Source organism: Lolium rigidum, chromosome 6, assembly GCF_022539505.1.
Source record: "Lolium rigidum isolate FL_2022 chromosome 6, APGP_CSIRO_Lrig_0.1, whole genome shotgun sequence".
Taxonomy (NCBI): domain Eukaryota; kingdom Viridiplantae; phylum Streptophyta; class Magnoliopsida; order Poales; family Poaceae; genus Lolium; species Lolium rigidum.
In genome coordinates this window covers 221,565,870-221,587,633 of record NC_061513.1, presented here as the reverse complement: position 1 = coordinate 221,587,633, position 21,764 = coordinate 221,565,870, and the positions used below count along the sequence as shown (strand labels likewise).

Below are 21,764 nucleotides of genomic sequence, written 5' to 3'. Positions count from 1 at the left end.
GTTCAGGTTGTATGATCCAACCCCAAGAGTAAAGGAACATGCTACTGGCTGCACATGTGCACATGCTACATTTTACTTGAAATAGTGTATTCCAGCCAATAGTCAAGAATACTCTGCAACCCTGATCTGTAAGATGGGTGAACAAGCCTGACGCCGAGTTCAGGATATATTTTATCCTGACTCTCTGGTCCTGCAGAATGTGGTGCGAGATCAGGATATATTTTCTCCATCAAGCTCTGAGCAAACGCGAAGACCTTGTCTCTCGCTTCAGGCTACAAGTCCATAGAGGAACAAAATCAAGTTCGCCAATGTAAAGGTACGTTTGATCGCGCCTCTGGACATGCATGGGATTCATCTGGATCACAGCTCTCGTTTGATCGCTTGTGTTTGCCATGTGATAAAAGGCAGGCTGTGGTTTAGCTTTGTAAAAGAAGTTCCCAGAAATTTGCTGGGGCCTGGGAGTTGAGGTTTTGCTGTTAGTTTTTGTGGTGCCTGCTATGGGCCAACAAGGCTGTAGTTTTAGTTGAGCTGTCAGGCGTAGGTAGTATGGATATTTTGTATCCAGTGATCAAGGATAAGTTGTAATTCTATGGCGGCATCCATGAACATATCTTGCGGACAGCCTAAAGCACTTGTGATATCATTATTGTAAGCCAGAACTGTGCAAAATTTAAGGCGGGATATGCATATCCATGTCTAACGACGTGATCCGGCAGCGGTTGTTCTAGTTTGGTTGGATAAGTCCTCTGATTCATCTTTTGCTGTCTAGTTTTTCCCTGTTTCCTACTTCCTCCTCCTCCGTTCCATATTAGTTATTGCTGATTTAATAAGGTTCTCATATTACTTGTCGCTGATTTAGTATAAAGTTGTATTAAATCAATGACAACTAATATGGAATGAAGGGAGTAGCTGTTTGTTTTCTGTTTGATAATGGAATGCGGCTCCCGCGTGTGGAGGCGTTTGGAAAAGAGAAGGAAAGTACAGTTGCTTCTGGTTTCATATTGTCAACCTGGCCTCCCTGCATTGGGGCTTCGAATTTGTGTTTTTATACAAAATATAATCTGACTACGGCGTCTATTTTAATCCTCATCATGTGTACCTTCCTTCACCCACTGTCATATACTGTTCTGCGGAACAATCGTTGAGAACATAGTTCAAACATTCAGTCTCGGGTACACCTGCTGTCATGTCAGTGGCAGTATCATTTACAGGTTCTGGTTGTATGATCCAAACCCAGGACCAGGAGTAAAGAAACATGCTACTGGCTGTGTATGTGCACATGCTACATTTTACTCGAAGTAGTGGACTCGGCTAGCCAAGAATCAAGAATACTCTGCAGCCCTGATCTGTAAGATGGATGAACAAGCCTAACGCCGAGTTCCTCTTTCAATCGGGCATTAGAGACCCGTTTTTCACCAGCTATTATTCTATCCTGACTGTCTGGTCCTGCAGAATCTGTTGCGAGATCAGGATATATTTTCTCTATTAAGCTCTGAGCAAATGCAAAGACCTCGGCTCTCGGGGCAGGGTCATCATCCACCACATTGTATATTTTCCTGGCATTAAAATGGTTAAACATGGGAAATCAACGATCAGACTCAGAAAACATAAGCTTATGAAATCTGAATATAACCTTGAGACAAGAGGCAAAATGTGTGGATATGTTTGAGAATGTTCAAATACCACGCTAATATGGATATGTAGAGCAAAGTATACAGAAATACAAATGAAGGGGCCTTTCGGCAGTGCAGTCTCATATTAAAGCTAAGCTATGTAAGACCGAGCTAGAGAAAAATGCAGCAAGGCTCAAGCAAGTGCAGAGAACTAAGTATTATGCAGGAATAGAAAACAGAAACCTTGCAGATCTGACGCCCATGCTAGCCAGGATAGCCTGATAGATATCTGCCACATGGATTCGCGCCGTGTACTGTTTGGACTCCCTCAATTTCTGTGTTCGTGACAAAGATTTTCTCTTAGCTATTGTGTCCAAAGCACTGCAACAATAAATAATGTTCATCACAAATCCAGAAAGAAGAATAGTCACCATACTGATGCTTTCAGAGACAAAGTATCAGGATATATCTACAGTCTCAGCACCATTCATAAAGTACAAAGCAATGATGATAAAAGTGCTACCCAATAATTTTACAGACAAGTGCAAATAAAATGGTGTAAGTTAGCATGTCAATTGCTGAGTCTTGCATTTCTACAGTCAACTAAATTATTTGATAAGAAATTAAAATAGTAAAACACATTTAAGTACTAGCGTAGCTCAACCTTCTTCCAGGCCCATATATTCCACCCAAACGAAGCACAAAAGCCGATAGATCTAGCTCATCCACAAGATCCAACCATCCTTCTTCAGCAGCATATCTTAACTTGGAAGACTCTTTGTTTGGGTTCACTACACGACTGCATGTACAAAAGTTTCTTCAGATTGTTTAAAAATGCAGTGCAAAAACACAAATAGACAGTTTCAGTCTCTTACTCCTCGTCAACCCAGGCACCACCACAATCACCATACACACCTGGAATATAATAAGAGAATTAAGAGGCATTGTTCTAAGCTACTAGGGTTGAAAATGAAAGGGAAACTTTCTGTCCGTTTTCGAAGAAAAAGGAAATGGAGGGCCAAATACGGAAAAGGAAGCGGCATTTGGAGGAAAGTAACGGAAACGGCAAAATCATAAACGGAAACGGAAAAGAAAACGAAATTCCGGAAAAATAAATACGGAAAGTTTTCGGAAATATAACCTAGAGAGGCCCGTGCATTTACTAGGCCTAAATTTACACATGAAACTGGGAGCCACGTATCAAGTCCACTAATTACTCTAACCCTAATCACTTTATATAATTGTGTGTACATGCTTTATCATGCTTCATGTGGAATTGCCGCTTGTCGAAGTTAAGTGATATATCTTGTCTTATTGTCTTTTTATTTATGTGTGTCTTTCGGTCTACAAATCAAGATATTATGCCGCATTGTGTTGTGGCAAATATCCGTTTTCGTAACGTATCCGTTCTGTATTCATATCCGAGGATTTCCGTTTTCATATTCGTTTCCGGGGTTTCCGATTCCATTTTCGATTCCGACAAGATAAGAGGGAACCAAAAATGATAAAGCATGTTTCGGGCCGTTTCCGTTTCATTTTCAACCCTATAAGCTACCGTACTTGATAAGAGTGAAAAAAATGGATATTCTACTGCATCGGCATAGCTGTGCAAATCGCGTATGGCAGCGACAAGTCACGTAAGGGTCCTCTAAGAAAAACTGTAGGCACTAATTGCACTAAATTTGATTGGTTGATATTAACTATTGAAATGCTGGTAATATATTTAACCCCAAACCAGCATACAATTAGCATTTCATACAATTTTGTACTAGAGGTGTATACATTGTTTGAACTTACCTGTTGAAGAAAGGTAACATAACCATTGAAGATTTCCATCCGTCAATGTTCTTTGCAGGTCAGTATGTGAAGAAAGCAACTGCATAAGGCGTTGATGCAAATAACCATGACATTCGATTGGGATACATTCAAGTGAATGTGAATCATGCTGAATTGAGCAGCAAACTGTTGGCAACTTACAGGATCACCAACTCCAGGGATGGGTGGAATGGAGATGAGCAAATGGGTTGCATCTTGCATAGCATGAAGATTCGCAAGACTGGAATTAACAGTCATGAGTAATCAGGGAAAAATCTGTCCCAGAAACACAAGACTCTTGTATGGGGAAGCAAATTCACCAGGACCAAAACACAGGAGCAAGAGGTTACAGTGAAAAACAGGTCGAACAAGAAGGGATCAGAACCCTAAATCACGGGTTCAGGACTCGCATCATAGCGAAATTTGGAGAAAACGTATGCAGTCTAACACAATTTTTTGATGGAGCTGACCTTTCCCTCATAATTGACCAATCTGCTCTTCAGTTAACAGTTCCAGAAAGGTTGACTTTCACTGCAGTTCTTAGCAGATATTTTGGCTTGCAACGAACGGCAAGGTTTTATTCACATTTTTAGATGTGATCAACTAATCACGTTAGTGAACTGCTTTGCAAGTCACAGATTTTTAACCAGCAACTACTCTAGCTAGACCCATCCACGTTCTTCCCATATGGCCCGTCAATTAAGTGCTCAGCAGCAAGAACAATGCTTCAAAGAAGACGGGAGAGAACACGAGGGAAGAAATCCTACTTGCTTCTGGTGGCATCGAAGACGGAAGCATTCATGCCCAGCTTCTCCAGCTCCATCTTCTTGGCGGCACTGGTGCACGTCCCTGACACCCGCCTGCGTCCGTACAGACACGAATCAGGACCGAATTCGAGGGAGGACAAGCCGGCCGAACAGAGGCGGTAGAACGGAGTGGGGGAGGTGGGGAGAGCGACGGCGGACTAACCATCCCTGTGCGAGGAGGCGCTCCGAGACGTAGCGGCCGACGAAGCCGGTGCCCAGCACGAGCATGTGCCCAGGCTTCTTTGGCTGTGCGGCCATCAGCGGCGCCGCCGGCTTGGGGGCGATTCCTGGAGCCATCGTGGTTGGGGACTCTGGAGGTAGAGATTGGGATTCTGTTTTCGTTGACAGTTAAGACCACTCACGAATGTTCAGGTCGTTTTATCGCTGTACAGCAACAGCCAACAGGCTTTTCTAGGTGCAAACACTGGCAACATCAACAGCAACGAATGTCAGGATCAACTATCGATACCGACGGTTAAACGGAACTGCAGAACTCCATCAGTTACATAATTCTTGCAATGATTTGAGTTCAAATTTAAACTTGAGCCACGAAGAAAATTATGGAATGGAGGGAGTAGTTAGCATCCTTTGCTAAGCTATCCTCTCCTTATCTGATATTTCCATGGCGAAAGAGGGTGGTTAAGTTCTCTCCATTGGTTCCCCACTGGTAGTGGTACGCATCGTTTGCCTTACCGTTCATGCGACACAGATACCCCCAAGGCAGAAGGTACACGACCTACACAAATCATCAGTTGATTCAAGTGGTTTTTAACCCTCCTGCCTAACAAAAAATCGTCAACCTCGCTGGATTGGCAACTTACTCCAGCTGGTTTTTAGATCAGAGAGGCAGAATCGTTATGGGAGAAAGCTCTAGAATTGACAAAAAAGAGCACCATCACAACTACACAGTGCAATCATACATCATTCAGGGATCATAAGTACAAATCACGGGTTATTTACCAAGTCAAGGTGCAATGTACAGCACTACATCTTGCTTTCCCGACTGAGGAAGTGTACATATAATCAGTTTATTGGACACATGAATAGCAGTTTGCCATCTTCTAAATGGACAACAGAAGCAGGTGTGTGCTACACGTTAGTGCCACCGCAGCGCTTCTAGGGCCTGCCCATGGACACGAGCATCTCCAGCCGCAACCACGTTGAAACCTGAAAAAGAAAATGAAGATGAGGGAGAATCATGCGTACAGTATCAGAAACATTTGTTTTCTGCTTATCAAAAGCAGCAAAATGCAGATTGAAATGCCAGTGTTTGCACCTCAACACACAGCAATTTTGCTGTTTTTCATAGTGCTGAGATTTCTTGAGTGTGAGGGTGCAAAATAGAAATAATTTGGAAGCAAAATATGGTGAAACCAATGAGGGAGATGAGTATTATACTTGTGGGCCGAGATTCTGAAGTGACAGGCCAGTGGAGCTTGTTCCCTTCCCAGTCGGTTATTGACCCTCCAGCTCCTTCAATGACCGGTACCAACGAGAGAAAGTCATATGGCTGCACGACAGAATGGATTGTCTCAATATATAAGTTACATATATTTGATATATTTGAAAAATGATGAACATAATACTAATCTTAGGCTGATCAAAGAAAGATGCTGACCAAATATTACTTAAATATATATGAAGCCAACTTGAGCAAAAAAAAAAAAGAGATCTACATGCTGAAGTTTGGTCCATTTTAAGCACCAGCACAAAAATGTCATTTCGCAAATAACAATATGCACATCAATGATAGGGTTATATACCTTCAAACCGGATTCAACAACAAGATCCACAAAACCAGAAGCCAGAAGAGCATAAGCATAACAATCACAGCCATACAGTGGGACTTTCACCTTGCATCACAAACAAGTCAAACAGCAAACATGTGAGTTGGGATGTTGATGGTGCAAGTTTAACAATCATATATAGTCACAAAACATGGTACATACCTTTTCTCGTACACGAATAAATGCATCTTCAGCATCTCCCTCGAAGAGATGTGGACTTGTTGTATATCTGATGGATGCACAACATTGATTATTATACAAAGAACAGCCTAATTCAACATTGCACATTCATGTATCATGTCTATGTACTGAAACATAATATACCTACAAGTAAGCTTGTGCCAGTGCATTGCAAGGACGGACAGATATTTCTTGTCCGTTTAAGGTTGTTTTCTTCCCATCCACCCCAATCCATCTCTCTCTCAAGATTGGCTGATCAATAATACCCATAACCTAAACGAAGAATAAAATTCAAGGGCATGTAATAATTTAAAATTTAGTATAGAAATATCAAACATATATGCCACACTTAGACAACATGTCCATGAGAGAATTCATTACATATATAATGCACTGTACTTGAAATAATAAATGTTTGAGAAGTTGCATCGAGAAGCATGTAGCAGCAGTTCATTGTTGGCAGTATCAACAAAATGAAGCTAAATCAGAGGGTACGTGTAATTACATATGATAGACTGATATCCAGTGCAGTTTTCTTGATGTAGTAGTCCACAAAATAGAGAAATAGAAGGACAATAAGGAGATCTGATACGAGTATGTAAAGATTAGCATACCGGCTTCCCATTATGCAGAAGAGCAATAAGTGTACCAAAAAGAGGCTTGCCTACAAACAAATGAATCAGCATCCATCATTGTCAGCTAAGGTCAAATTTAGTTGGGCTAAACATACGATGGTTACATTTCACTACCAGTTATGAAGCTCTTTGTTCCATCAATGGGGTCCAATACCCAAACATAGTCAGCAGACTTCTCCACACATCTCCAACCATTCTCCTCGCCAAAACTGCACGAATTCAGTAAAGATTGCATTATTCATCAATACTGTACCAGTTCCATTGCAAGTGAATTAGAATATTGTGAGGACAAGAAAATCAATCTCACATAGCATGAGTAGGGAAGCTCTTCAGTATGACTGAAGCCATTGCTTCTTCAGCTTCTCTGTCTGCAATCGTGACGGGGCCTGGAAACAGTTCAGTAGATCCAGTTCAGTGGTACAGATAGATATGAAGCCTCCGACCAAAAGCGCACTTAATTGACTTGAGTATTTATAGATGCATTTCTTCCACCTCAGCTTTTCTCCAACTTCAGTAATCCACAACCACATTCAAATTTGCTCTACAAGAAGTTGCTGAAGTTCTATCGCAGGACAAGGTGAAACAATACTACTATTACATCAAACTACCAATAGGCAACGGAACAAAACTACCACTAGGCATCTTTAGTAACAGAACTAGCACTAGGCATCTTTAGTAATTTTTGTTTCGTTGCAGCAGGATAACAACATCATGACCAAACTATCACTAGACGGTAGAAAATCGCCACCCAATAGATGAATTTATCTTGCAGTTTGAAGGTAACCAAACAAAAGAAAGGTAATACTATTAAGAGAGCAAACTATGATTCTGACTAATAACCAACACCTGACTACGATCCCCTTTACAAGTAGAGATGAGGAGGGCACGCACTGTGGTCCTCCTTGTCGATGATCTCGAAGCGCTGCCGGAAGTACTTCCGGAGCACCTCCCCCGCCGCGTCGGCCGCGCCCTGCGCCACCGCCACCAGCTGCTCCATCTCCACCAACTCCATACCCGCCGCCGGCGCCGCCCAGCCGGTCCCCTCCGAGGGCCGAGGCTCGCACCGAGCACGTCCGACGCCCCGCCGTCCCGCACGCCCGAACCGCCGGCGCGGAGGAGGCGGTGGGCGGGAGAAAGGGGAAGCGGAGGTGCTGACGGGGGCTAGGGTTTGGGGCGGCGGGGTGGGGGAGGGGCGAGGTGGGCAGGATGGTGGAGGTCGGGGAAAGCATTGGGGTGGAGGAGAAAGCGGCGGCTGGCGGCGAGGTTTAAATGGTGGCGCCGCTCGGGGAGGGAGCGGTGGCCGGTGACGACCGCCGCGGCGAGGTGGATTCGGTGGGTTTTGTTGGGTTTTGGCCGCGCCGGCTGCCGCTTCAGGTTGGAGGTTGGTTCATTTTGGATTTTTGCCTACGGTGATGACAAGGCGACGTGCAGAATGCGCACCTGGACGTCCAAGTGTCGGCCGTCTCAGGAATATTTCCATTGCACCTTTTTCTTGCAAATATAGTTTCATTTTCTCAGCAAGTATTTTCTGGTGGTGTTTTTAAGTCAATAATAAATCGAAAACACTTTCATGAGACTTGGTACGGTAAATAAATGTGATAGTAATGTATCTCATTTTAAGGAAAAGTTGGCATGAACTATATCAAAACTGAAACCCCATGGATTTACTCGCTAGCACATGAGATGGTGAACCGAACAACTAAGGCACGATTGGTAGCCCGCATCCCATTTTGAACTTCCGCGGGCTAGGGCTGGGAGCCTAGATCGCGCGGAACTAACCAAAAACCAACTTCTTCACTTCCTTTGGTTGCCCACAAGTGATTTGGGTGCATTCGTGAGGCAACTTTGGCCATTTCATTCGGTTGCCTGCAAACTCGTTTTACTGCACAACAGATGCAAAGGCAAGGCGTTTGGTTAACCAGCTGGTTACCCCATTCAAATTTTGGTGAGGTTACCAGAACATGCGATCATACACCGAGGTTGCTATATCAGAAGAACACCAGCTTGGTGATCACCACCAGCATTACTACGACGATGAAATCTCTGAACCTAGTATGCCCATCCTGACGAGGCATTGCTTGAATAGCCATAGCTAGAACAGGCATAGCTTGCACATGCATACCTCGGAACAACCATACCTTGAGCACTGCCTACTCTCTAGTCTCATATCCTCTGTAGTTGTTGTGAGAGAAACCATTGATCTGAGCCTGACAGATCCTCTAAGAACTGTACACTCATGGATGCCTCCCTTGAAGACCATGTACCACTAATATTGAACATAAACAACAGATATAAGTACATAATCAGAAGCAAATGGCAAGCTCAACAAGATCATCCAAGCAAATAACAATATCATAAGCTCATCCCATTGAGCACCGCTCAGATCTCTAAGCTTGCTAATATGGATTCACCTCGTCCTCCACTTTCTTAAGTGGTTGTACACCAGAGTAGAAGTCACCTCTGCTCCACAATGCTCGAATAGAGCCTTGGAAACAGCAGTGAGGTGGACCTCCTTGAACCCTTTGTAAATACGGATGTCGGTTCTGATGATCTCACATATCTTCTCCAACACAAAGGAGGACCGAAATGGCAGCCACTTCATGGTGCCCTTAATCTGCGCACTATGGGCTTTTCACGCTTGGCGAGCATCATGCGGCTCATGTGTCTTCCTTGCTTTAGCAAGGCTCAGGGCAACCTTTGACGCCACACTGTTAGCAAGGCTATACACACTGCTCTGCGACATTGATTCGAGTTGCGCATGTTGATGCTTCTCACAAGTCTGAGTCACCTCCACATTCAGAGCCTGCGAATCTTCGACAAAGGAAGGGATGTGCGATACCTCAAAGGGGACAAGAGTCTGGCTAAGGAAATCCTGGCACATCGAGTCCTACATTTACCAAGAATGTGCAAACTAATTAAATGATGGAACAATCAACGATAATACAAAATCATAGACCTACATAGAACTAGATCAAGGCATAGAAACAACTAGATCATACGAGACTACCATTGCACAATATAGGCGATCAACATGATAAAACAAGACAAACTATGCTCATTGAGGTAAAGGATCAAAGATCTAACAGTGTACAACCATGAATTGAACATACAAGCCTACATCGGTGACAGATCTAAGCTAAAGCAATGCAGAAGAGATCAGATCTGAAGAAGGAGAAGACCATCCTCGAATCCACCGAAGATCAATCTCATCAAGATCACCACCTCATCCACTACACCCCACTTGTACTGAGAGAGAGATTCATACTTGCAAGATTCGGGATTGAAACCTCTATTCCATCTTGGTTTGTATTTGATTTGATCTTCAACTATTGTGGCTTGCTACGGTAATATCAAGATGAACTCCATTTACTTTGCTATGATATCATTATGTTATTCTCCTCTCATGTGTGAGTAGATCCCGTTGGCGTGGGAGATGTAGGGGATTGGTGAGATGTGATGTGCCAATTTTATTCTATCTATTTGTAAACTTATGATTAAGATTATTATATATATATATATATATACCAGCACTATTCTGCAACCAGTTGCAGAATAATATTCTGAGCACCGATTCGTACTTCTCTGGACACGGGCTTGTACTGCCTCGGAACTTTTTGCAGTGTGCGTTCGTACTTCGTATGTTCTTCATGGAATCGATGTTTCGTCACGAAATCGATCTGTTTGTTGTTTTCTAGCGTCGTAATGATGTTTTCTAGCAAGTTTACACCAATCCGCACGCACGCATTACAACTTTTGCAAGATTTAACAAGTTTTTGAATCTGTTTGATCCGCCGCCATGTCCGTGGCGTACTTTTTCCGCGAATGGAAATTGCCTTCTAGATCGTCGTTTTTAACGGTTAATTCGAGTTCGATTCGCATCAGTATGCATATATCAGTGAATCAAATGCTTAATCTGGTTGCAATTTTGTGAGAATCGTTGATTCGGTAGTCGCCCGTGGATACCTGTTCTGCCGTTCGCAGTTCATCGATTTCTAGTCGATTTCCCTTTTTTTGTGTGTTTCTGTTAAATTGATTTGTTTTTAGCCGTCAAATTCATACTAGAATACGCGTTGAATTGCTAAAAATCAAAATGGAATTCGCGATCTAACCCGTTGGCAGGTTGCGTTCCGTGCGCCGTCGGATCATGCGGGTGTGGATTAGTTCATCGTTTTTTTCGTGTATTCTTGTTTTGATAGAGTTATAATAGGTGTTATTTCGTTATTACTTGCAGACATACTCATGTATAGTTCGTTTGTTTCGATTTTGATTTCGACCTGTTCGTCAAATCGACCGAACATCTATGTGGCAAACTGAACTTTTCAGTGTACCATAGTTGTACTTCCGTTGTACGTAGTTTGTTCTTTCTTGTTTTCCGTTGCGATCTTCATGTCTTTTTTAGATAAGGTTGATCTTATCCATTGCTTTTTTGTGTGTCTTTTATTTGTTAGCCATGCGGATGGATATTCTTGCTGGTGGTTTGTATTGTGTTCTTCTTCGTATCCGCGCCCGTACTTCTCGGGAGGGTCTATCTATACTTCCGTTATTCAGGCTCCGAATAAGTTTGGATTTTAATGTTAGTTTATTTTTCAGTTCCGCAAAGTGCTCTTAAGGATAAACATTCGATTTGAGTGAACGCCTATATAAGTGTTATTTTCTCGTTGAGGGAACCCATAAACTTGATCAGATCTTTCTCCTTTCCATCGTCTCCCAATGGCCAAAACTCCCTTCTCCCACGAATACACACTCCCTTGCCATGGCACAACCGAGATGAAAGTGTTGTACACCAACACGACATCTAGAGTTGAGGCATGGCCGACTTCAATTGAATCTATCCTTGATGCTTCTGCAAGGAAGATTGTGGGGATAGATGTTGAGTATGATAGGCTTAGAGGATCCAGCTACAATCCGAAGAAGGCGGCTGTCATCCAACTTTGTGTGGGCACTGAAGTTTTGGTGTACCACATTTGCCATGCTCGATGAAAGGAGTGAGAAGTTGTATAATTTCCTATATGGGTACCGGTACACATTTGCTTTGGATTCCGCACTGCTCGAAGATCTTAATGTTCTTTCTCGTTCTCAATTTTATATCCATAATATCAAGGACATCCGGATGATTTGGAGAGACCCGGACATGCGCAAGAGGACTCAAGGTCCGAAGGATGTTGTCTGCAGCCATTATAGATCCAATTTACATGAAGATGAAGGATGGATTTGGTAGTACGGAGCATAGCATGTGGGCTAATGCGCCTCCCTCCCACCTGATCATATTTTATATGCTCGCTAGGGATGCATATGTGACCTACGAGGTCTATAGGCGTTTGGATGTTTTTGAGAGAGGATTTTTTTCTCTGTATAAACGTCCCGAGAAGAAACGTGGCAGGGATTGGTGAATACCTTAAAGTAGTTTGATTATGTTTCCTTATGAAATTTATCCAATATGTGTTCCATTAGTTTTATATAGGTTCATTTTTTTATCGTGTAATCCGAGTTTATTCTTAATAAATTTCATTTTATTTCGTGTGAACAAGCATGTAATTCTTTTTATTTCTGCTCCAGTACTTCATGTTTCTTGTCATTTGTCACGCAAGTAAATGTTTATTATTCTTAATGGATCTCAAGATTCAGAGGTTGTACTTGTTTTTTATATACCTCAGTACTTCCTCTAATTCGATGTTGTACTCCCGGTTTACACCTTTTGGATTTGTTACTGGATATCAAGATTCACAAGGTTGCACTGCGTAGTTCGTGCTCCTGTACTTCTCTCATGTGCAGAGTTGTACTTCCTGGTACTGATGTACTTCTTCCGTGTGCACACATGTACTTCCTGGGGGGGTTGGGGGGGTTTCCCCCCATATATAATATCTAATGTATATTTGTTACTGGATATCAATTTTTTATGATTTGTACTTCCTGATTCTTTACTGATGTACTTCTTCCGTGTGCACACATGTACTTCCTGGGGGGGGTTTCCCCCCCCCCATATATATAATATCTAATGTATATTTGTTACTGGATATCAAGATTCACATGTTGTACTTCGTAGTTTGTGTTGCTGTACTTCTCTCTCGTGCATGCTTGTAATATATATTTGTTACTGCAGATCAATTTTTTATAAATTGTACATTTTGTAGTTCTAACTGTTGTACCTCTTTTTGCCTCTACTCTCGTACTTCCTGGGTATTTTGTTATTTGGAGATAAAGATTAATAGTTTGTACTTCGTTTTTGTGAGCTCGTACTTATCTTTATTTGCATTCTGTACTTCTCGCTCATTTCCTATATTCTACATAGGATATGTTATTTATTTTATAATTCAAGATTATGAGTTTGTACTTTGTTTTTTATCCTCTTGTACTTCTTCCTTTTTCCAGCCTGTAATTTTATTCCTGCAGATTCGTTATATGATATATTTTTTTAACTTGTATTCCTGTAAATTAAGCTTGTACTTACTTTTATTTGAATACTGTACTTCCTAGCGTTCACGCTTGTACTTCTTTGCTTTGTTGGCTTTTGTTGTTTTGATGCTGTACTTCTTTGACTGACAGGACAGTTAACGGCCCAGTCGGGCTTTCTGGCCCAGTAAGCAGGCCGGTACGTGTGTAGCGTTTTTGGTGTGTGGGAATTTTTTCTAGTGGTACTTACAAAAAATGTGGTAATTGTTTTGGCCCAGCCCATTAATTTTGGCCCATTTAAATAAGGCCCTTTTTGGCGTCCGTATGCGTCTCTTACATCATAACTGCAAGTGGCGTAGCCGTTCTGCACGGTCCGCACGGCATAACTCCACCATCCCCACTCTTTCGTCGTTCCCTTCTCTCTCTCCGGTTACGCTCGCAGGGGGAGGAACTGCTGCGCTGTGGCGGGCGACGGAGCCGCTGCCTTCCGCCGATAGCATCAACTTCTCCGCCCCTCCCTACCTCGCGCGGTACTTCTGTTCTCTCTAACCTTTTCGTCCTCTCAAATCCCCCTCCGCTAATTGCTCGTGGGGTCTGCGGGGATTATGGGTTACTGTTCATATGTTAGATTTTTCCTCTTCTAGATCTGGATATCTTGTTGTATCGTGCAGCGAGGTATCTTGTTTTGTCTGCTGCATTCTCCTCGCGCTAATTCGTTTGTATTTTTTGATTTTTGATGTGTGTTTGTTTTATAGGGTTCGTGTTCATGTGCTTCTGATCTGCGCGTTGGCTGGGAGAGGTCTATTTTTTTCTTTTAGTCATGGATCCTGCCCCGAAATCCCCACTGCTTCAGGATACCCAAGGTAATTTTATGTTTTCTTTCTTGTTTGTGTTACTTAGTTACGGTGAAATTGTTTTGCATGCTTACTTTTTAGGGTTCCTCATGCTTTTGTTGTGCTTCCCTTAGAACCCGAACTAGTTTATACAATATTCCCTTCAGATATATTATTTATTATTGTTTTGAACTGCTTGAAGATACAATACATGTGTTCTATTTCTTTTTGTTTATATCAGGTTCTTGTTATTTTGCTCGAATTTGAGTTCTATTGTAACAATGAAAATTCTCCTAATTGTTTTGTTTTTGTTTCTAGATAGCAATGTACTTGTTTGATATTCATATATGTACTTACTCATTGTTGCAAGTTGTACTTCACTTGTTTAATTGCAGATTCTGCAATCTATTTTACTCCTTTGATTTTGTGTTATTTGACAATAGAAATTCTCCTAATTTGTTTTTGGTTGTTTCTAGATGTACATGTACTCATCTGATGTTGGTACATGTACTTTTTTATTTGTACCAGTTGTACTTCCCTTGTTTTAGTTGCAATATAATGCAGTTTATTTTACTTTTCTTTTTTGTTTTGTGTTATTTTGACAATGGAAACCATTACTTTAGGTGATAAAGTTTCAGTTGTCAAGAGAGCAAGATTGGTTGCCGCCGATGGCAAACTAAGTCTCGTTGCCGGTATTCCTATAGTTTTTCCGATGCAATTTGTTTCTATTAGAACTGAGACTGCGGCTAAAAAAAGCTCTTCTACTTCTGGTAATCCTTTTAATATGATCTGTTTGTACCAGTTTTTTTTGTACCAGTTTGTACTCCCCTTGTTTTTAGTTGAAAATAATGCAGAAGACTGTCTTTTTTTTATTTTGATTTTTTGCTTGACTTAGTTATGCTTGTTGTTGATGTTTCAGATGGTTCTTCTAAAGAAGAAGTTGAAGGTACTAATATTAGGAATGTTGAACCAGTTCCTTTTAATATTGAAGATGCTTCAGTAGATCAATCAAATGATCATCCTGTGGATACGTCTGTCAATGGTAATTCATCTGCTGGGGATTGCAATTCTTTTTTTGTTTGTTTTTTGTTTTTTCAATTATTTGTTTCTTTCTGTTAATGAAGATCTGGTAACTGAAACTACTGACAAGGATATCACTGATGTACTTCCTTCTGTACAAGAGACTTATGGATATCGAATGCCTGCTGCTGATGGTTCTGAGCAAGGTGATGGTTCTATAGGTTCTTTGGAGCTGTCGTTAACTCCTACTCAGGATGTTGATGGCACTGAGCCAGTGACCCAGATAGAAGATGTCCCATTCCAGCTTGCTGCTGAATGTGAAAGGGTTGCAGAGAAGATTGAGCGTGCTAAGGAACGAAGGAGCAAAGCGGCTCATGATGCAGAAGCACCTAATGTTGCTCCCATAGCTTATTATCGTAGGGAACGAAGGAGCAAGATGGCTAATGATGCAGATGTTGTTCATGACGATGACAGCGATGAGACTCTTGATGATAGTGAGGCGGCTCACGTTGATAGCGAGGCTGCTCATGATGATAAATCAGATGATGTTCATGCGTCTGATGTTGTTTTGCCCACTGCTGTTCATAGCAGTCCTGTTGTCACGCATAGGAAAAGGGGTGTTGTCCGAAAGAAGAGGATGAATGATGCTGGTAATTCCGGTAGCCCCCGCAGAAGTCCACGTGTCTCTGCATTTTCTAGTGTTGATGGTAGCCCACGGCAAAGTCCCCGTATTCTAAATATGCGAAAGCTAGCCCTCTTGATGGTCTTGCTGAGGGAAAGAAAGCTAAATCTAAGGTGGATGCAGGCTCATCTCACTTCATTTTTAAGTTTTATCAACTTACCTGATCCCTCTTATCTTCTCATTACTTGATATTTTTTGTATATGTAGCTTTCTGCTTCTAAGAAGAAAAAGCCTCCTGCTGCAAGTGGTGGTAAGAGTGTTGTCGATAAGCCGAATGTGAATCCTAAGACAGCGAAAAAATCTGCTCTTAAGAGAAAGAAGACTGTGTGTTTTAAAGAAGATGCGGATTTTGTGGCTGAGGATCACCAGGCTTCTGATGATGACATTCCTAAGGTTATCTTTTGTTCTTTCATCTTTATCAGATGCCTTTTTGTCTAGTAGGTTGTATGTATGTTGGTTCTTGTACTTCCTCATTTTTGTTACTTGTACTTCAAATGTTCATTCTCTTGTACTTCCCTTATTTTTTGAGTGTACTAATGTAATTTTCTGTTTTGTGCTTCCCTCTCATGCATAGTAGTGCTTTTGCATTTGTTTCTTTGCTTTTTATTTTTGAAGTATTGTTTTCTCACTTTTCCCTGTTCTAATTATTCCTTTTAAGCTTCCGCCGAATGCATACTTGAGCTTCTCGGATTTGCTTACTTGTACTTCCTGCATAGTTTTTTTGTTTTCGTTGTTTACTTATCATTTGTACTTCCCTGTATGGAAATTTATTAGTTCCATGATTACATACTTGTACTTTCTTGTTTTTTTTTGAAATTATTAGTTGCATGATTATTTTTTTTGTTTTTTGCTGTGTTAATATGTAATGTTCTTTTTAATTTTTGTATAAGGTTGTTAAGAGGAGGAGAGGGCGGACGGAACCTTCGATTGGGGATGCTCTGTGGCGAAAAGGAGCGCTTTAATACTTGTTGCCGAGTGCTCTTTGAAGGAATTAACTCCGTGCTTTGGTTTGCTTGAGGAAAGGCACAAGTCTGTTGGTTCGTGAAGCTGGATTGGGACATATTGATGATTTCAAGATAAAAACAAACATCAATCGACGTCTTATGTCCTTTCTGATGTACCGTATCGATCCTGTGACGATGAATTTGGATCTTGGAGATGGTACCAAGATTATTCAGATTAATGCTGATGCAATTCACAAGTTGTTTGCGCTTCCTTTTGGCGAGAAGTCACCTCCTAGGCCTTCAGATAGTATCCACGATGATGCTTTGATGAAGTTAAAGGCTGAGTTAGGTTATGCCAGGAATAAGCAAATTGAGACGAAGGATCTTAGGAAGTTGCTTCGAAATCTTGTGAAAGACCCAGCCAATGATGCTTTGCCTTTGAAGGTTTTTGGTCTAGTTCTTTAGCAATGGTTGAAGATTTCGATATCCTCAAGCTTAAGGATTTTAACTTGTGCCAGCTTGTAGTTGATGAGCTTAGGAAAGCTGTTTTGGACTGGCAGGGATCAAAACAGATTGGGCTGCTATTCCTGGTTGTGGCATTGCTCCTCTTCTCATGTATCTTGACTGCATTGACCACAGGAAGCTAAATCCTAGGGATAAACGCACGCCTCGTGCACTTTTCATGAATCCTTCAAATCTTTCGAAGCTTTCTGATCTTGATTGTATCCAGGAAGGTGACTGGAAGCCTTCTTCCTGGATTTATGGCAAGTTACCGGTGAGTCCACTTGTTAGTTTAATGTGTTTTTCTATATTTATTTTTTGTATTCCTGTTCATGTAATTTTTGATTTAACGTGTTTTTATCTTCATGTGTGTTTGTAGTGGAAATCACGTGGTGATATTGTTTTCTTTGATGATGTATCTAGAATGACTGGTGGGCGTTTGACTCCTTTGAAGAGGACTAGCTCTTCTCTTGCAGGTTTTCAGTCTGGACGTTTGTTGCCAGGTAGTAGCAGTGGATCTGCTCTGGATGCGCAATGTGCCACTGAGTCTTTGACTGTTAATGTTTGTGGGGATATCGAAGCTCTCCTTTCAAAGGCTTACGATATGTCTATTCAAATACCTACTACTGCTAAGCGACTGAGCTACACCGCTGGCTTCTTGCCTCCTGAACTATGTTTCAATGAAGTTGCGAGCAAAGGATACCCTTGATTTGGAGGTCTGCAAACATTGTGCACTTTCGGACTAGCATTTTTCACTCGCGTCGGAGTTTGTGCCTGTTCAAGGCATCCCGGGATGCTCGTTGCAAACCATGTGAGGAAAAAGCTGAGGCATATTTGAAGGCCATGAATAATGCTGATTCGAGTCTGCTGCAGTCACTTCTTCCGCTGCAGCTGCAGCTGGTTTTCCCCCTGTCCCTGATTGTGCTGCTGTGCGCCCCCGTAGTCCTACTGTTGCGGATGGTTCCGGTTCATCTCATGGAGATGTGAGATTTCTGTTTTTTTTATCTTCTTTTTAGATGCAAAAGCTGAACTTCTCTTCTTATGTTTGACTTATGCTTTCTTTTTTCAATTTTTTTTGTAATGACTTTAGTCTATTTTATTTTTTATGCAGGCTACTACTAATGAAGATTTGCCTGCTGTTGATACTCCTCCATGTGATGATTTGGAGACTGAGGTACTGTTACGGATGTACGTCAGGATGACAAGGACAATTTTGTGGATGCCATGGATGATCTTGGGTCTGACAAGGACGGTGCTGAAACTTTTGATGAGCAGCAAGCTCCTGATGGTGTTAAGTCTCCTCATAATGGTGAAGCTCTTAAAAGTGGTTCTGCTCCCGCTCCTGCTCTCGCTACTGGCTTATGTTGCCACTGCTCCTATTATACCCGGAGTTACCAAGGGCGATGTTGCCACTTCTCCTCTTAATGCTTGAAGCGTATATCTTGTTAAAGTTGATGCTCCCTTTTGTCTTGCAGCCTCCGATGAACAGCTTTTACTCGTGGTTTCGCAATTTGTGCCGAGCATCGACTTTATTTGCTTGCTGCCCCTTCTAGGCATGAGAAGGATGTCGTCTGAAGAAACTAAGGATCCAACTTCGTCTTCTCAAGATTTAGGCAAGACCCCAGTAAAGTTCATGCTTTGGTAGTTTGATTTGTTTTTGGTTCCGCTTTTGCTTTTGTGTGTGATGTTTTGGAAGTGTTGGGGATGTGGGAAATGTAAACTACCTTGAACAAAATATCGTTAGATTATGTACTACCTTGAACAAAATATCGTTAGATTATGTATGTTCTTGTTCTCGGACCTGGGTTGTAAAATAAAAATTCAGTTTCTCTTTTCAATTAAGTTTGTGTTCTGGAAACACCATGTACTTTCCTATGACGTTACCTGTACTTTTCTGTTTTCCTTGCTTGTACTTCCTTACGTGTACATCCTTTTTTGCACGAAGAAGTGTGCAGCCTTGCAGCTATATAGTCATGAATTATTCGCTCTTGTACTCCCCTGGCAGTGTGTTTGTACTTCCCACAATTTTATGTACTTGAGTACACTTACTCCTACTTTTATCAGCATGTACTTCTTTGCACATGCACATGCACCTGCACTTCTCTTCTGTGTAGTCCAGTACTTCTCTGCATGTACTTCTAGTTTAAACCTGTTACTTCTTTGCACATGAACCTACACTTCTCTGCTGTGTAGTCCTGTACTTCTCTAGTCTGTGCACTTTAACCTGTATTTTTTTTAATAATGTTTTGAATCATATCATTTTATGTTTATTCTTAAGGTCCTGATGTTTTAATTTTTTTGTTTCTGCAGCCTCTCAGTACCGCAATTATTCTGCAAAACTTCGAGAAAGTATTGACAAGTTTTTCTATACTGTTACAAAAGTAAAAAAGCAGTGATGAATTAGCGTAAGTTGCTATTATTTTTTTATGCAACAATTCTTATGGCAACTCTTTCTCATATTGACATTTTTTAATTAAATATTATTTTATTATTATTTTTTCAGGAAAAAGGTGATGTTTCAGAATAAATTTTGCGAAGTTACTGTTAAGGATGTTTCAGAATCCTTTAACCTGCGTGGGATGCTATCAAGTCCTGTAGCCGAAGCTGGTATTCACCTAATGAGGGAGAAATACAAGGGTTCCACCAAGCTTATTATTCCTTTATGGGTTTGCGTAAGTTGCAGACATTTATGAATGTAGTTTTGTTACTTACTTATCTTTTTTTCCCTGGTATTTGAAGTTTGTTACTTACATTTTCAGCGTAAGATATGGAATGGATGCTTTGACAAAAATGTGAGGTCTTGGTTTACTCAAACTGGACTTGAGCGTATGGACAGGCATGATATTGTGAGTAAAACATTAAACTTGTTTGTATAAATTTTCTCGCCCTCTATATTTATAAATTTTACTCGCTCGATGCCTTTCTTATATATTAATTGTCCATTTTTACAGGTTGTTTTTCCAACTTTTGATCCTCCAAAAACGAGAGATGAGGTTGGACATTATGCTCGTGGTTACGCTGAATCGAGGGATAGATCTTTCCGAGTATATTGATTCTTTGTATACATGCAAAGATCCTACTGGATGGTTCATGTTCAATCAAGATGACGAAGAATATAAAGCAGCTTTGGGCAGATGCTTCCCATGACATGCAAGACCCTCTTAGTCCACTTACTATTGATGATTTGAAGACAGAGTACATGTGAAAGTGCATAGAGCCCCCATGTGTGGTTTTGGTAATTAATGACAATCCCTATGGACTAATGTTTGCATTGAGTTATATTTGTAGGAGTTGTCCATAGGCAATTCTTGAACCATATGTTGGCTTCAAGGTTGCAATAAGAAGAAATTGATGAAGGATATCAAGTGTCAAGTATGTCTTGAAGATGAAGATGAAGTGAGCCCTCAAGTTACTTCAAGACATCAACATGATGAAGAATGAAGAAATAAAGTGCAAGTTCAAGATGAGCCATCTCGAAGAGATCCTTTGCTTGAGTCTTGCCATCCATATGGTGATCATGGATATGTGAAGATGCGCCGAAGAAGAAGCTCTCCCATGGTGGATTATGGGGGAGCAATCCACATGGTGGTCATGGTTATGTGAAGATGCGCCGAAGAAGAAGCTCTCCCATGGTGGATTATGGGGGAGCAATCCACAAGACTTCGTCAAGCAAGCACAAGCAGGAAAGGCGTTCCATCTTGTTGAGGTCAAGATCGTCGTCATCGAGCTCAAGTGGAATGCGCAAGTATAAGGTTTGCTCTTGATAGGGTTTGTTTCTCACCGGTCTCATAGTGTAGTTGGAGACCGGTTTATAGTTTAGTTGCCGTACTATCAAGAGGGCTCTCGAGTGAGTAACTCGATCGTATCGTTCGGAGATAGCTCAAACCTTTGCATCCTTGCATCATCTTTCTTGGTTGTTATTTGGACCTTATCCATGTGATGTTTTAGAGCTTGTGCTTATTCTCATGACAAGCTCTAGTTCATCGAAAACGGATTTCGCATAGATCACTTGTTGCGTTTTCGAGTTTGGTTCATCATCTTTCTTGGTTTTATTTGGATCTTATCCATGTGATGTTTTAGAGCTTGTGATTATTCTCATGACAAGCTCTAGTTCATTGAGAATGGTTTTTGCATGGGCAACTTGTTGCATTTTCGAGATTGGAGGTTTTACCGGTATGTCTTTTTTAGATAGGTCAAACCTTTCATCATTTGTTTCTATCCTCCCTTGTTGGACTATGATGGTTTCCTGCATGATCTTGTAGAGCTTGTTCCTAGCTTCAAAACAAGCCCAAGATCATCAAAATCGGAGTCCGGATGCTAAAGTTATGCCCGTTTTAGTTTTGGTGTTTCTGCAGTTTTCTGGGGGGGCGGATAATCCGGCCCGAATGACCAAAACATGGACAATATCCGGCCAAATATCCGGCCCGAGCCAGGGGCGAATTCGGGGGGCGGATAATCCGGCCCGGGGGCGGATAATCCGGCCCGGGGGCGGATTTTCCGGCCTGGGAGGTCCCAAACGGTCATATTTCGTTGGGAGGGGGTATATAAGACCCCCTTC

At 41.5% G+C, this 21,764-nt stretch overlaps 2 protein-coding genes across 2 annotated transcripts; both read right to left on the bottom strand.

The window, feature by feature from the left end:
• Window positions 1–1,141: 1,141 nt before the first annotated feature.
• LOC124667160 (dTDP-6-deoxy-L-talose 4-dehydrogenase (NAD(P)(+))) lies at window positions 1,142–4,563 on the bottom strand. The gene is made up of 8 exons (XM_047204477.1): window positions 4,398–4,563; window positions 4,196–4,288; window positions 3,591–3,669; window positions 3,411–3,489; window positions 2,489–2,528; window positions 2,278–2,412; window positions 1,857–1,994; window positions 1,142–1,556 (listed from the first exon to the last, which is right to left on the bottom strand). The coding sequence occupies exons 1-8, from the start codon at window positions 4,529–4,531 to the stop codon at window positions 1,283–1,285; spliced, it is 972 nt and encodes a 323-aa protein (XP_047060433.1). The 5' UTR covers window positions 4,532–4,563; the 3' UTR covers window positions 1,142–1,282.
• Window positions 4,564–5,110: 547 nt separating this feature from the next.
• Window positions 5,111–7,854, bottom strand: LOC124665501 (bifunctional phosphatase IMPL2, chloroplastic). The gene is made up of 9 exons (XM_047202906.1): window positions 7,728–7,854; window positions 7,144–7,222; window positions 6,951–7,045; window positions 6,816–6,865; window positions 6,350–6,474; window positions 6,184–6,250; window positions 5,998–6,087; window positions 5,633–5,744; window positions 5,111–5,401 (listed from the first exon to the last, which is right to left on the bottom strand). Exons 1-9 carry the CDS (start codon window positions 7,846–7,848, stop codon window positions 5,331–5,333), a joined length of 810 nt encoding a protein of 269 aa, XP_047058862.1. The 5' UTR covers window positions 7,849–7,854; the 3' UTR covers window positions 5,111–5,330.
• Window positions 7,855–21,764: the final 13,910 nt, after the last annotated feature.